Genomic DNA, 14,514 nt, shown 5'->3' with positions numbered 1-14,514 from the left:
TAAGTCATTAGTAGTGAAAACAAGCTGCTAAGCACAGCTTCTCTCTCTCCAAGGCTTATTTTTATAGATAGTAGTTAACCATGAGGACGCACCCAAGAGGGAGCCAAATAATCCTCCCTCTTTAACATCTGGGGAAACTGAGGCCCACCTAGGGAGGAGTGGTTTGTCTGCTCTGCTCTCTCGGCAAAAGGAGCCAAAGGTCCAGGTCTTAAGTTCCAAGTTTAGAGTTTTAGCTCTTGAAATAAAACACCAGGCTAAGGAACTATGAAGAACTGGAATTATCCCTCTAATTTAAGCACAGCAGAAACATCATTTCAAGAATACAGCACAATAAAAAGGTATACTCTTGAGCAGTTAAAAAAAAAAAGATGGCTGCAAACCTGGAGGGGACCCTGTGCCGGGGGGACAGACACAGATCTGAACACAGACTCTGGAGGCGGGGCCCACAGAAGAGTCCTCCCTGGGCAGGCTGGGGAAGCTGGCTCTTCTATGGCTGGCCAGGGACAGGTGTGGCCCCGCGGTGCCCCCCCATACTGGGCTCTGGTGACCATGCTGGATTCTCCCGCAGAGCTGTGACTCCCCAAGGGCCTTCAAGGGCCATGAGGAGGCCCCAAAGAGACATCATACAGACAAGGGCTGGCTGCAGCTCTGTTCGGAAGTGGGTGACGAAGGGACAAGTCTTGGCCAAGGGCGAGGGGGCAGGATGGGGAAAGACAGTTATTCAAATTTCCGGATTTTTTTTATGGCCTCTCGTTTTCCTCAACTAGGAAGTCACTTTATTTGTATTGCTTGGCGGACTGTGAACAACTAGGGGACAGAGAACCTTGACTTCTGGTGTCTTGGAGTTTCCGGTATAGCATGGCTTCCCTAGCAAGCCCACATTTTAAGGTAGCACAATTATATTTTGTATATTATTTATATATGTAATATATATAACTGTGGTAAAATATACACATTTACCGCTTTAACCACTGTGAGCCATACAATTCGGTGTATTTGCATCGCTGTGCAACCATCACCGCCATCCGTCTCCCAAACTTTTTCATTTTTCCAGACAAAACCTGTACCCATCAAATACTAACTCCCCCTTCCGCCTGCCCTAGCCTCTGGGAACCTCTATGCCACTTTTGGTCTTCCTAGAACAAACCTGTTTTAGACGTGTAAACTATGAAAGAATTACTTGACATATATTCTAAAGAGTCTGCTAAACATAGAAATAAAGGACTGTAACTCTTTGGGGGGACTTGATGGTGTTGGTGGATTTGGCAGTATTTCCTTCTGGCGTTTACCAAATAGAATCACCCAGATTCCTAACCCCTGCTGACCTGAGCTCAGGGGTCTAGACAGTCAGAGTGGGGCGGCCCCGTCCTCCCTGGCTTCAGCTCTGGGACAGGAGCCCTGGGAGCTAGTCTGTCTGAGGACAGAGGCTCGGCGGGGGTGCTGGCCTGCTGTGTACCCCAGCCATCCAGACGTGAGTAGGGTCCAGAGCCTGGACAACTCCAGCAAGACTGAACGGGCACGGTGAGCTCAGCCCAGCTGCTGGTGAGAGTGGGCACAAGCCTGTAGCTCAGGGCTGCAGGCTCTCCCGGGGGGCACTAAGCAGTGCTCAGGATGGCTTGACTTGTATAAGCCCCTCCTCTGTGCACCTGAGCACCTTTATTGCTCTCATCTGCTATCAGGCCTTATTAGCTTTGCTTTATGAATCAAAAAAAAAAAAAGTAGTAAAAATGAAAAAGATAAGGCCCAGGGTAGTTAGGTGGCTTGCTCAGGTCCCCCTGGGAGCCAGCTTGGACCCGCTCCTGGGGCTGGGGTTCATTCCCGAGGCCCCTGCGGGGCACGGGCTTAGCACTGACCGGCAATGATGAGGGAAGCCCGCTGAGTGGGTTTCTTCCCGGACTTGATGCGGTTCTCATTGATGGCATTTTCAATCTCCTGCAGCTTCTTCAGTGCATTCAGATAAGAGGTTTTCCTTTGTTTCTTCAGTTTTTTGCTGACGTTGGGGTCACTGGCGAGGCGGCGGGCGGCCTCTGTAATCTGGGACTGAATGGCAAACTCTCGTTCCAGGCGTTCCAGCTCGGCCTCCTGTGGGCGGGATAGATGGAGCTTGCTTACACTTCGGGGGACGCTAAGTGCTAAGCAAGCCTCTAAGGGAGCCAGGCACCCTCCTCCCCGCCCCTGCCCCTCCTTTTTGGGAGACTCTCCTACTAGGAAACCAGCACTCCCTGTACCTAGCCCCACCCTTGTCTGACCCCGCAATGGCCCCCTTCCTAAAATCTACGGTGGCCAGGCCCTGGGCACTCCCACGTTCGAGACCCTCGGCCCGTTACACTCCGGAGACAAGTGTTGGCAGCTGCACAGGCAGCATCGTCCAGAAGCAGAGCTTCCCTGCAGCAGACTGGAGGCAGGGATCACTTGGCTTCATCTCCTTGCTCTCCACAGCAAGCTTCACGAAGACCAAACCCTTGTGGGAACCAGAGCCTGTCTGGTTGGCGTCTCCTTGCCATCTTGGGCTGACGATACACCATTACTTCCAGAGCAGGCTTCTACGGGTTTGCAGCAGGGAGCTCCCACATGCCCTCTGTCTCGCGTATTTTGAGCCCTTTGTGGTGGGACATACCCTACTTACTGGCATCTCTTTTGGAAGCCCTTTCTGCAGGCTCCAGCCGCCCTCACGCCTGCCCGTTTGCAGCAGCGATGGGCTGCCAGGCATGGACGGGAGGGCGGAGGAGCTTGGCCCCCACTCCCGGGATGGCTTCAGGGCATTCTCCGATCTCCCCTCGGGCACCTCCCTGTGGCCTCCACCCCTGCCTTTGGCCAGAAGGAGCGGATGGGTGAATATGACCTCAGACAGTTTTGGTCCCAGGAGAAATGAGGCTGTGGCCACCAGGACTGGGCAGATGAACGGGGACGGCCTGCAGGCTGCCCACCTCGCTGCAAAAACCTGACCGGAACGGACCGTGGGAGCCCATCGCCATGTTTGTGGGAACGGGCCGATCTTCCCGGTTAATGGCCGGATAATAAAGGCCATTATTATGGCCAGGAGCCTCCATTCGGCACAGCACTCTCAGCCGGATTCACTTGTGTTTGAACCCCTGAAGCCTGAGGGGAGCAGGGACCGGGAGGGGGGAGCAGGGACCAGGAGGGGGGAGCACGGAGATTACACAGAGCTGCTTCGGAGATGATAACTTCCTTCCAGGTCCTTCGGATGCTGGCTTCACTCGCTCTCCGGAGGGAGGGGAACATGAAGATGGATTCCCGCCCAGGGTCTCGAAAGAAACAAGTCACCAAGGACAAAGGCTGGTCTGTGAGGCTTCGCTAGAAGCAGCTGTTCCCGGGTGGTGAGGAGGGCCCTGGCCCGGGACCTGACCGAGGGTGGGAGCCCAGGACCAGTTCGAACTCCTGAAACAGACACGCACAAGGCCACTGGCCCTGGCAGTCCAGATGGCTGCTTGTGGTGTGGACAGGGAAGCCAAGAGCGTTCCCAGGAGAACCAGAGGCAGCGACAGAGCTGGGCCTGGGGGCCCCTCCTTCGTAGAGGATCTCTGCACCAGCTCATGCAGACTCGGGGGTGCTTCCTGTCACTAACTGTGGACCAATACATGCAGGGGCAGGTAAGGAAGACAGGGGTGCACACGGACTTCTCGGGGAAGGAGAGGCCTCGTTTACTGGAGAGTGGGAAGGAGGTGCGGGTGGGAAGGCACTGGGGGCTGTGGGCAGAACAATGGGGCACTCGCTGAGGTGGGGTCTGCTCTTCAAAGTTTAGTCCAGCTGTCTGTCCAGCATAAGAGCAAAGTTCCTCAGGCAATCCTGGTGACAGGCGGATTTGCTAAGTACTTGACCTGACGCTCTCCTAAATCCCCTCACCCTCACCCCTGCTCTGCCTGCCCACAGCCCCTGCTGCTGCTGTCTCCTCTCCGCTCGCAGCAGCTCACGGTTACTGACCACGAAGCAGGTGTCAAGTAGCAAGCTAAGTGTTCCCCACACACTAGTGCGTGTAATCCTAGCAACCGCTCCAAGATGTAAGGATTATGAAGTTCCTCTTCGAGAAGAGGAAAACTGCAGAGCATTAGACGTGGCTGAAGCCCCTGGCGAGTCTGCCCATCCCCCAGGGCCCTGCTAGTGCCGGCCTCAGACTGGTCCCCAGCTGCAGGGCATTGCGTCCCTCCGGAATTCACCCCTCACTCACCCACTGCAGCTGTGACACAAGAATGCCGGCTTCTCTCAATCCCTTTTCTAAGACTGTACATTTCAACATGGACACAGCATTCCCCTCCCTTCCCCCTTGGCTTTGATTTCTGCTCTTGTAAGCCTTTTGTTCAATAGCATTTTAATTAGTCCCTTCATTCAGAATCAATCCAGGAAGACATTTCCTGGACGTGACCTGGAGGCCTAAAGGTTTGCCTGGCCTCAAATCTCTCTTGGTCTGAGGCTGGAGAGCTTGTTAACCAGATGGAGACCCAAGTCCCCACACCTCCCAAATAGGGACTCTCCAGCCCCCAGCCACATATCGTGTCAAGGGGGATGAAGGAGCGATGTTACAGCAGTTCCCCCAAATGCAAATGACCTCGGGGCGGCCCAGCATCTTGCTCATCCTCCAGCAGCAATGTCAGCAGCAAGGGGAGCGGAAGGCCCCTGAGGGCAGACCCTACGGTCTCTCCCCAGCCAACGGCATCCCTGCGCCTGCGGGCATGACCTGAGTTTTCCTTCTCCTTTGGTTGTTTCCTCCCACACGAGGCTGGGTTCTGAGTAACAAAGAGCTGGGAGGCCATTAAAAAGACAGGTACACCTGAGTGTCTCTGGGATATTCTCCCAAGCTTCACTTAGCCACTTGTGACAGGCCTATCATGTTAGACAAACAACTTCCACAGAAATCAAAATGCTTACTCATGCAAGTTAAAGAACCCTACCAAGGGGAGCCCCACACTGAGCAGCTAACTTAAAAGGGAGAAGGGAAGAGACTGGGGAGGAAAGGGGAAACGGCCTCTGGCACTGGGTAGAATGAAGACCCTGTTACAGAAAACCTGGACGCCCCAACATTTAGGAGAAATATGGCTAAGGTGGGAGAATCCAACAATATCAAGAAGGACACACCTCTCCTTTGGGCAGGATCTTCTGTTCATCCAGCTTGAAGGCTGTCCCGATTCTTCTTCGAACAATGGGTGGCTCCTCCCCTGGATCCAAGGGATATTCAACGGGCAGCTTGCCTGTCAGTTCCTGCATACGTGTAACAGCATGAGAACAGAAATCAGGAGAGGGCACACGCTCGGTTTCTAGGACGTATGCACTTCAAAGCGTGGATTTAGTGCATAGACTTGAAATCGCCACCTTTAGCAATATGTCCAAGTAAGGGCTCCTGAAATGCAATTTCATTTCTCTCTCTTTTTTAAAGACTTTATCTATTTGAGAGAGTAAGCGAGCATGAGCAGGGGGCAGGGGCACAGGGAGAAGGAGAAGCAGACTCTTCACTGAGCAGGGAGTCCGATGTGGGGCTTGATCCCAGGACCCTGAGATCATGACCTGAGCAGAAGGCAGACGCTTCACTGACTGAGCCATCCAGGTGCCCCTCATTTCTCTAAACAAGTATGAGAGCAGTCCTTTACCGAACAGACGTGCTTCAAAGTTTCTGCCAAAGTAAAATTCTTTTGGGTAAATAAAATGACCATTGGCTTTCATCATAAAACCTGAATCTCACCCATTTGTTAATTTCCCAAGTGTTCCCCTGCGCCTGATACATGACAGGTGGGGCCACACAGCCAGGAGGGGGCATAGCCAACGCGACAGCTCTGGTCTTTCCAGTTTCTGTGCTCTTTCCACTACATCAGATTTTCCCTCACAAATATCTAAGTTCAAAATGTCCTTCAAATGAGTGTTTTTAGGAGGAGTGGTATCTAAATGGCAAAGCCAAGAAAGGTGCATATTACAAAAATTAGAAACTGAACATAAATAATAATTACTCCACTCAGGCTAGGTGCTCAAGGAGCAGGCTGAGCTTAAAAAACATTACATGTATACAAATAAGAGTTTCAGTAGAAACTGAAAATATAATCCATTTTACTGACAAGCCATTAAAAAAGATCTGTTGTGCATTTTCAGCTCTTAGAAATCTAATTGTGTGAATTTAAGGACGTGAATTTCGCTGATGCGATCCTGGCAGACGCCGAAGTCTTTGGAGTGATTCCGGATTAGAACAAGGCTCCATATTAAGGGTTATGTCTGGGAATAAAGATCAAATCTGAGTCAGTGGCTAATCCACTGGTGGAGCCAAGGCATCAATTGCACGGAGTCACTTCCAGGTGCAAGACTGTGGGAGGGCCACTGTGCGTCTCCACTGGCAGGGGCGGTACTTCCGGGCAAAGCCCAGCCCTAGGTTTCCAGTCCCCAGTCCACGCCTACGGGGCAGCTCCGACACGGAAGAGCTCCCTGTCCGTCCACACAAATAGCTTTTGTGCCGGGCAGCCCAGTACGAGTGTGCAATGGCCCAGTATGAGTGTGCAATGGGTGAGAAAGCGCCAGACACAGGACTCCAGGTGTTCACCCACCTTCCAATAGGAGGAGTGATCTGGTCTTTCCCCACTGCTGTGTGTGTGCACACTGGGATGGGTGCATGCACTGTGTGGGTGTGTACATGTGTGCACTGATGTACACTAGGCTGTGTATGTGTATGCACTGGTGTGTGTGTGCGCATATACGCACTGGGCGTGAGACTAGGGTACACATGTGTGCACAGTAGGGTGCCTATGTGCAGGTGAGGTGTGAGTGCAATGGGGTGTGTGTATTGGGGTATATGTGTATGCTTGTGTGTGTGTGTGACTAGGGTGTATGTGCAGGCACTGTGTGTGTGCACACATGCACACGTGTGTGTGTGTGTGTGAGAGAGAGAGAGAGAGAGAGAACTGGCATGTGCAAACACCCACCGCTCACTCTCCTGGGCCTCTCTCCTTCTGTGTTCGGGCCACCAGGAAATGAACTCTTGGGCTTTTTACTCCCTAGTGTAAGCATTTCAGAACATAATGGCCAATTATTGAGTACGAAATGCTCTGCAATTTTCTTTCCTGTTTTTTTTAAAAAATGTGGTTCACATGTCTCCCGAGTAGTTATGTGTTTATTCTGCAACATTTTTATCTACTCCCCTAGAAGCTGGTCTATAAATAACACAACACACTGAGGATTTTATACTGTTAGGACTTTTCCTTTCTACTTTGAAACTTACAGAAAGGAGGGGAACATTAACATGACCATTGATTTATAACTCCAAAGTGTCTGTGGTTTACTACTTTAAAAACATGAGGCTACTGATTTTCCAGCATCTGCTGGAAGGTGCTGGAGTCAAGCCCTTGATTCTCCATATTTAATCTGATTTCCCATGTAAGCAGAGCTGCTGGGGGGAGGAACGGGCTCACGCGCTCTTATGGAGGGGCTCGTCCTGCTTCCTTCTGTTCTGAGCGTGTGGCAGGATGTAAGCCGTGTCCGCTCATTCTGCTCCACTTGGCGCCCCCCTCCCCAGCAGACAAACAGCGCTTCTCCAAACGGAGCTAAGAATGCATGGTGCGTATAACCCAGAGAAAGAGCCCAACAGTTACTGAGAAAGTTCTCCCGTGTCCCTTCACAATGGGGAGTCAGGAGACTGGTGAGCAAGCACAGAAGCCATCTGGCCCCAGGGCCTGTTTCCCCAGAGAGGCGACTCCTTTCACTCCAGCTCTGTTTTCTGGTGTCCACACTCTAAGAAGTGGGAGCTTTGTTTTCCTTATTTTGCTTTTATTTCAAGAGAGACAGGGAGGCCTTTATAATGCCTGCTAACCCTGCCTTGACATGTTTCTCCAATTTTCTGATGCGGATTCCCTGCTGGGTTTAGGGACATTTCCTTTATTAAAAACAAAACAAGGCTTTACAAATTATTAAATGCAGACACCCAAGCCCATATTTTTTCAATGCTTTCAGCATATTCTCTATAAAAAGGTTACTAATATTAAGAGTATCACAGAGCACGTCCCTGGTCAGGCCAGCTGCTTTCTTAAGCTTTGCAGTGGATTTGTGCTCATGAGGGTCTGCTTCGTGCAGGCTCCGGTTTAAATCAACCCAGGGCCTAATTAAGCCAAGTTGAAATGTAATGCGATCTCATTCTATAGTCCCTTGTTTCCTTTTTCCTGGGGCAAGGCACTGGGACTTGGGGGAGGGGATTACACTCTTCAGCTCAGCCCGGGAACCTCTTTTGCTTCCCATCCTGAACTGTTGACCAACAGAATTCTTTGCAAGGTTATGCAGAGCGCAGCTGCTCTCCAGAGGGCTCCTGCCCTGTTGCACCCACGCGTGAGCAGGTGCTCGTGCGTGTGCGTACACGCCCCCCCCAGTCATGTGTGTTGCATTAAAAAAAAAAAAACTTTTCGGGGCGCCTGGGTGGCATAGCGGTTAAGCGTCTGCCTTCGGCTCAGGGCGTGATCCCGGCGTTATGGGATCGAGCCCCACATCAGGCTCCTCCGCTATGAGCCTGCTTCTTCCTCTCCCACTCCCCCTGCTTGTGTTCCCTCTCTCGCTAGCTGTCTCTCTGTCAAATAAATAAAATCTTTAAAAAAAAAAAACGAAAAACTTTTCGAACATGCTAAGAGTCATGGAATGAACAGGAGAAGGTAAAGTGGCTGTTGCAGCAAATACAGACAGTGGCAGGCCACAGTGTCTACATCCCAAGGCAACACGAGACCCGTGTATACATGGGCTTGAGGAAGGCTTGCTTTGCATAAAATTAAAAAATATCAGTAGGCTGAGACTTCATTAAAAAAAAAAAAAAAAGAAGCACCAGGGGATCATGTATCAAGCGAAATCCTGGTTTCCTTGTTGGTCCCCATTGAGGCTTCTCCATAGGATTTCCAAAGACCAATGGGAAGTAGCCTCGAGAGAAACGGAAGCCACCATGACAATGAGTTCAGGCCCAAATTTTAGCAAGATGGTGGCAAGCCAGTCTATCCAAGGAGGTAACATCACAGCAGGAGGTGCTCTATAAACTACGGTGCACTGTGCTGTAGAAGGGACGGCCATTACACCTGTCATTTGGTCTCCAGTGGGATCGCCTTGAGGATTCGGGCAGAGCTGCTCTACCTGCTAGTCTCATCTTTCATTAAGGTCCACTCCTGCTAATGACAGGGCGTGCTGGAGGGGCTGGGAGTCTCCCACATTTGTGCTTCAGGAAAGGTCCTGTCTCCCGCTGATGCTCTCTGTGTGATCCCCACTTTTGTTTTTTATAAATACGTGAAGACAGAGGACCCCCCCCCCCGCCACATACACACACAAAATGTGAACTGCTTACAGCTTCTCGAAGACAGAGTTTCTTCAGTTCCTCCAGCCGCTGGCGAAGCGTTTCCTCCAGAGCTTCCTGCCTGGATTTCAAGGCAGCCAGCATGTCTTTCTTGGCCGACTGAGAGCTATCGGATTCCTGAGAACCTGTCAATAAACAGTGGGGTTAACAGAGCAGTGGATGGGGGACACATATCTGGACTACAGAGTACCTCTCTGGAGCCCACACTGTGGGTGTGGGACTGACCCAGGAGTCAGGGGAGTGGGACACAAAGCAGGTGCTACAAAGTCCCAGGCACAAGGAGCGAATTCTTGGCACTTAGTGGAATTTATAGCTACTCAGAGGACTGGCAGGAAAATTAACATGCCTGAAAAAGAAGTTTCTCTTCCTTGATTATCTGAAGATACGTGGCATACCTGTTTGATTTTTTCCCTAGCACTTCTTAATAGGCGTTACACGATGAAGGGGAAAGTTAAAATTCAGGCCAGTAATTTTAATACATAGTTTTGATTTTCTTTTTTCCATTTAACAATGTTTATTTTTGGCTTAGTTCAAAGATGATGCATACTTGTCATAAACATTTTGAAAATGGAGACCTGTATAAAAATAGTCCATAAATAAGTCCCCCAGAGATAACCACTTCTATGTATTTTCTTTTGATCCTTTTATCTAAGCGTGTATATTTTAAAAATAAAATTTGATTTTCATTATATATTGTTTTAACTTAATACTATATCATGAGCAAATTCCCTCCTGGTGAAAGTTATACATATTCTACCACTCAGGGTGGAAATATCTGCAGGATGATTCAAGCAGCAGACTGCTAGATATGAAATCTTGGTGGAAGGCAAACTGTGAACCAAACGCAAAAGGAAAATATGCTAGAATGCCAACTGGAGGAATTTAGGTTGGATCAAAGAACACTTTCCGGTCTGTAGAGTTTGGATCCTGAAGTGGGTTTCTAGCAGTGAAGCTGTTATACATGTTTACCCTGATGGCTTCTGACAAGGCCCACTGTGGCCCTGGGAAGGAAGAAGCTAATTATTATTTTGCTTCTAATGCCCACAGACATGGACGGGTGGCGTTACTGGGTGATCATTCAAGGGGCTCGGAAGATGATGCCATTTACAACAGCATCAAACACCACCAAATACCTAAGGATAAATCTAGTAAAAGATGTGTAAGATCTCTACAGAGAAAACTATAATACCCTGCTGAGAAACTTTAAAATCCTAAAAAAATAGAAAGGTATACCATAGTCATGGATTGGAAGCCTGACATTGTAGAGATGTCCATTCTCCAGGAATTAGACAAGATAATTGCTGCAATCCCAGGAAAAATTCCAGTGGGATTTTTTTTTTTTTTGGAGAGGCAGGTGGGAACTGTATTTCCATACGAAACCTTTTGGGACAAGTCAGTGATCAGATGACAAACTTGAGAACAATGCAGTCAGAATTGCCAGACTTAAGTGTTCTGTCTCTTCCAATGGTAAAGAAAACATCCTAGAATCCTCAGGCTAGAAAGGTCTTCTATGCCTTTGCATCAAAAAGCTCTGCTATTCTCAAATCATCCCCCTAAATACGCTGTTCTTAGTCTTTGAGCAGTCTCTTACCATGCAACTAAGGTTCCTAGAACCCTAATACTCAATAAGTCTCAACAACTACATACATTTTGACTCCAACTTGGGCTTTTTACTTTTTCTCCCCCAGCCCATTTTAGCTGGAAATAGAGAATATCTATCATTGCAGGAACGTACCATCTTTGTGTCTTCACAGTAGCTAATAAATATTGCCTTGAACGAACAAACACATAAACGCCATCAGTCATACACTTGGATGCTATAATTAAGCTGAAGCTCATCTTGGTAAAGAAACCTAGTACACGTAAGTACCTATGAGTTATAGAAGAACCTGCCTTCCAAACTTTCATTAATTTTTGTAGCTCTTTCCTGGATTTTGTCATGCTCAGTGGCAGGACTCCAACTTCAAAAGCAAACCCGAACAAAAGCTTGAATCTTACTAAGGCTTCCAAGACCTCATGGTTGTCAGACATTAAGCCCGGATGCAACACATCACTGGACAATACTGCAGGCTCCCCTTCTGATATGGCTCAGATTTCCTACCTCTATAAGTTAATTACCCTGGGCCCATCAGTGCTCAACTACCTTTAGTTTATACCCATCCAAGGTCCTACAGCTCAATCGCTGTGCATCTTAACCTGGTTCTCTAAGCCACAGTCACCAATCAAAACGGCAGACACAGAAACACTTAATGGCATTCATCTAAAGCATTAATAATGAAGTACCCAAGGTGGGGAAGAAGTCAGACTTTAGATTTAAAAAACAGGACTGGAGAAAACTGGACCCAAGAAGGTGAAAGGATTTCTAGCTCAAGTGAAAAATTCATTGCTTTCCCTTTCACCCCTGCCTAACCTCTCAATAGGAAATGATAATCTATTAAGTCTAAGGCTTCATTATGTTCAAGAATGGCAGAAATCATGAGAACATTCAACTCCGGGAGGCAAAGTGCAACCATTTTTGGATGACCTGGTCCTTAAGGTTTGGTGTTGAATTACAAGGCTCATTAGTGCTACTTAAATTATTATTATTTATAATAATTAGTCTAAATACCAAATCCACATTAGACAGACTGGATGGCTCAAGAGGCCCTTTCTGTATCTAAAACCATGAAACTGGCTGGCTCTGGTTCATACCTTTCTTCTGGAAATTGCCTCATGAGGAATGTAGTGCTGGGTACCCAGTTAAATTTTTACAAAGCAACTGAACAAGCCTGGCCATGCAGATTTTTTTCTTTTTTAGTGGTAACTGGATGGCAAGCAGAGGTCAAACAGACCTGGTTTTGATGCACTCTACACTACTCACTAGTTGTATGACATTGGGTACATGACCTGACCTCCTAAATCTGTTGTAAAGACTAAATGAGTTAATGCACATACAATACTTCTCACTGTGCCTGGAATAGGTAAATCCTCAAGATCCAGGGTAGATCTAATAGGAGTGAAACACACAGCAGAATTAGAAAGAAAGAAACCATTGATGCTACCTCCTCCTCGTTGCTCAAGAAAAGACCTCACTATGCAATTCTGCATACAAAGGCAGTATTTTCAAACTGTTTCTTGAATGCCTGAGTTTGCAGTTATGCTTTTGAGCTGCTATGCATGAGGGTGGGAACAGGGTCATGGAGATTCAGGAGTTCAGGGGCCCCACTCCATTCTCCTCAAGCTAGGCAGCTCTGCCTTCACCTGTTCATGCATTTGAAACACTGCATTTGAAAAGAGGTTCCCAGTGCCTTTGTTTCTTGAAAGGAAATCCAGGGCACTGGGGGAAGGGTTCTGAGCCTGGGGAGCTGTTCCCTGCAACCAGGCAAACATAGCGACCACAAGAAGAGGTGACCCCGTGCCCAGTTGCAAGAGTGTTCCAGTAACAGTTCCACAGAGAGAAGATCGGGGGCATCAGGAGAATGAGCCCCAGGTCTCTGTGACGCTGAGGCAGCTTCCTACTGCCCCCACAGGTGCCCTCAGGCATCCCTGGAGCATCACGGCGGACACGTACCAGGCAGGCCAGCAAGAGGGCCTGGAATCAGGACGCACGGATTCCCTGCTACTCTCAAGTGACAAAGAAAGACTCCAGGAAGAAACTCAATCAGGGAAGGGCCTCAGGTCAACAGGAATCTTATAAACTAAAGATTTGTGAATAAGAGATGATTCAGGATGGAGAAATAATTTCCCATCAGCACCTGGACTTGGTGAAAAGTACAGAAGTTCTCCACTGCTCTGGTTTACCTATTTCTGGTTACTGGAACACAGGTGTGCCTTGGCACACGCAAGGCCACTCTGAGGTTTTAAGTTTCTCCTCTTGGAAATCAAAAAAGATGTCAATCTGCTACCTTTGAGAGGAGCGGTGATGGACAGGGAAGGGACCCGGGGTTCATCCTATATCTGCTATTGATTGGTGTAAGACCTTGGGTCACTAAACTCTTAGAGCTACGATGTCCCCATCTGGAAAATGACCAATTAACCAACCTCCAAGATGCTCCCCAACTTGGAGACTGTACTGTTTAATCGACAGCACAGGTAGCTCCCTCTTGCCTCTGGCAATCCTTGCTGCAAATGTTACAATTGTTACTTGACAGTATTGACTTCCTTTTTTTTTTTTTTTAAAGATTTTATTTATTTATTTGACAGAGACAGAGACAGCCAGTGAGAGAGGGAACACAAGCAGGGGGAGTGGGAGAGGAAGAAGCAGGCTCATAGCGGAGGAGCCTGATGTGGGGCTCGATCCCATAACGCCAGGATCACACCTTGAGCCGAAGGCAGATGCTTAACCGCTGTGCCACCCAGGCGCCCCCGACTTCCCTCTTCTTCACCATTCTCACTTCCAGAAAAGACAAACACCCTGCCAACTCTGGTCCTACCCCCAGTTACTGGGAGAGTTTGCCTTGAACTGGAAGGGAATGTCTAGTTATCAACCAGGGCTAAAAAGGATTCACCCCTCCATCTCATCAACAGACCAAAGCACATGGGTGTAAATTTGGATGCTAAAAAAGAGGTTAATCTGAGCTGTCTTTGGGATTAATGAAGCAGGAAGACGGATAAAACCTGTCCGATGCAGCCAGAAGAGCAAGATTGCAAAATTTATAGTTCGGCAAAACAGTAGCCAAGCGCTACCTGGAAAGGGCTGTCCACACGTGATGGATTCGTGCAGGAGCCAAAGAGAAAACAGAGGTGATGCGAGCATTTTTTAAAGATATAACTGTTGTTCAAAGTTTTAAGGCAGCACCACATTTACAGAAGGAGTGAAGTAAATATCCTTTGGAAAACACACAGGCCCAGAGCCTCCTGAGGCAGTCTACAAGCCAGTGAGTGGTTTAGAGTCAGCAGGTCTGGGCTTGTGTCCCAGCTCTGCGACGCGCTCGCTGCGGGGACTTGGCAACAGGGCACCACCTCTCTCAGCCTCTGATTCCTCCCCCTACGGTACAAGAACGAGCACAGGACTTCTTCAGAAGTTGGGGGATGCCTCAGAGATGCCCGAACAGAGTCAGAGCCTGGTAAATGTTACATGGGCATCAGTAATTTTTGCATTAAACAGTGTGCCTGGTCTTTAGAGGGAGTTGGCACCCCAATTCCAGGAGCCCCATAATGTAAAAGAGGAAGACTCAGCAGTGGGCAGGCAAGACGCGTGGCAGGCTGGTGGAAGGCACCCTGTGCCC

At 48.8% G+C, this 14,514-nt stretch overlaps 1 protein-coding gene across 9 annotated transcripts in view; it reads right to left on the bottom strand.

The window, feature by feature from the left end:
* Nucleotides 1–14,514, bottom strand: part of FRMD4A (FERM domain containing 4A) — a 299,740-nt gene that overhangs the window by 24,132 nt on the left and 261,094 nt on the right. For all 9 annotated transcript variants that reach the window (XM_045788190.2, XM_045788179.2, XM_087857684.1 and 6 more), the window contains 3 exons: nt 9,299–9,432; nt 5,092–5,214; nt 1,854–2,082 (listed from right to left, as the gene is read on the bottom strand). In XM_045788190.2, the coding sequence (XP_045644146.1) occupies nt 1,854–2,082; nt 5,092–5,214; nt 9,299–9,432 (486 nt within the window). The remainder of the gene's footprint in view (nt 1–1,853; nt 2,083–5,091; nt 5,215–9,298; nt 9,433–14,514) is intronic.

Source organism: Ursus americanus, chromosome 31 (genome assembly GCF_024610735.1).
Source record: "Ursus americanus isolate L20-20 chromosome 31, mUrsAme1.1.p, whole genome shotgun sequence".
In the NCBI taxonomy this organism is placed as follows: Eukaryota; Metazoa; Chordata; class Mammalia; order Carnivora; family Ursidae; genus Ursus; species Ursus americanus.
This window is presented reverse-complemented; position numbering and strand designations above follow the sequence as displayed.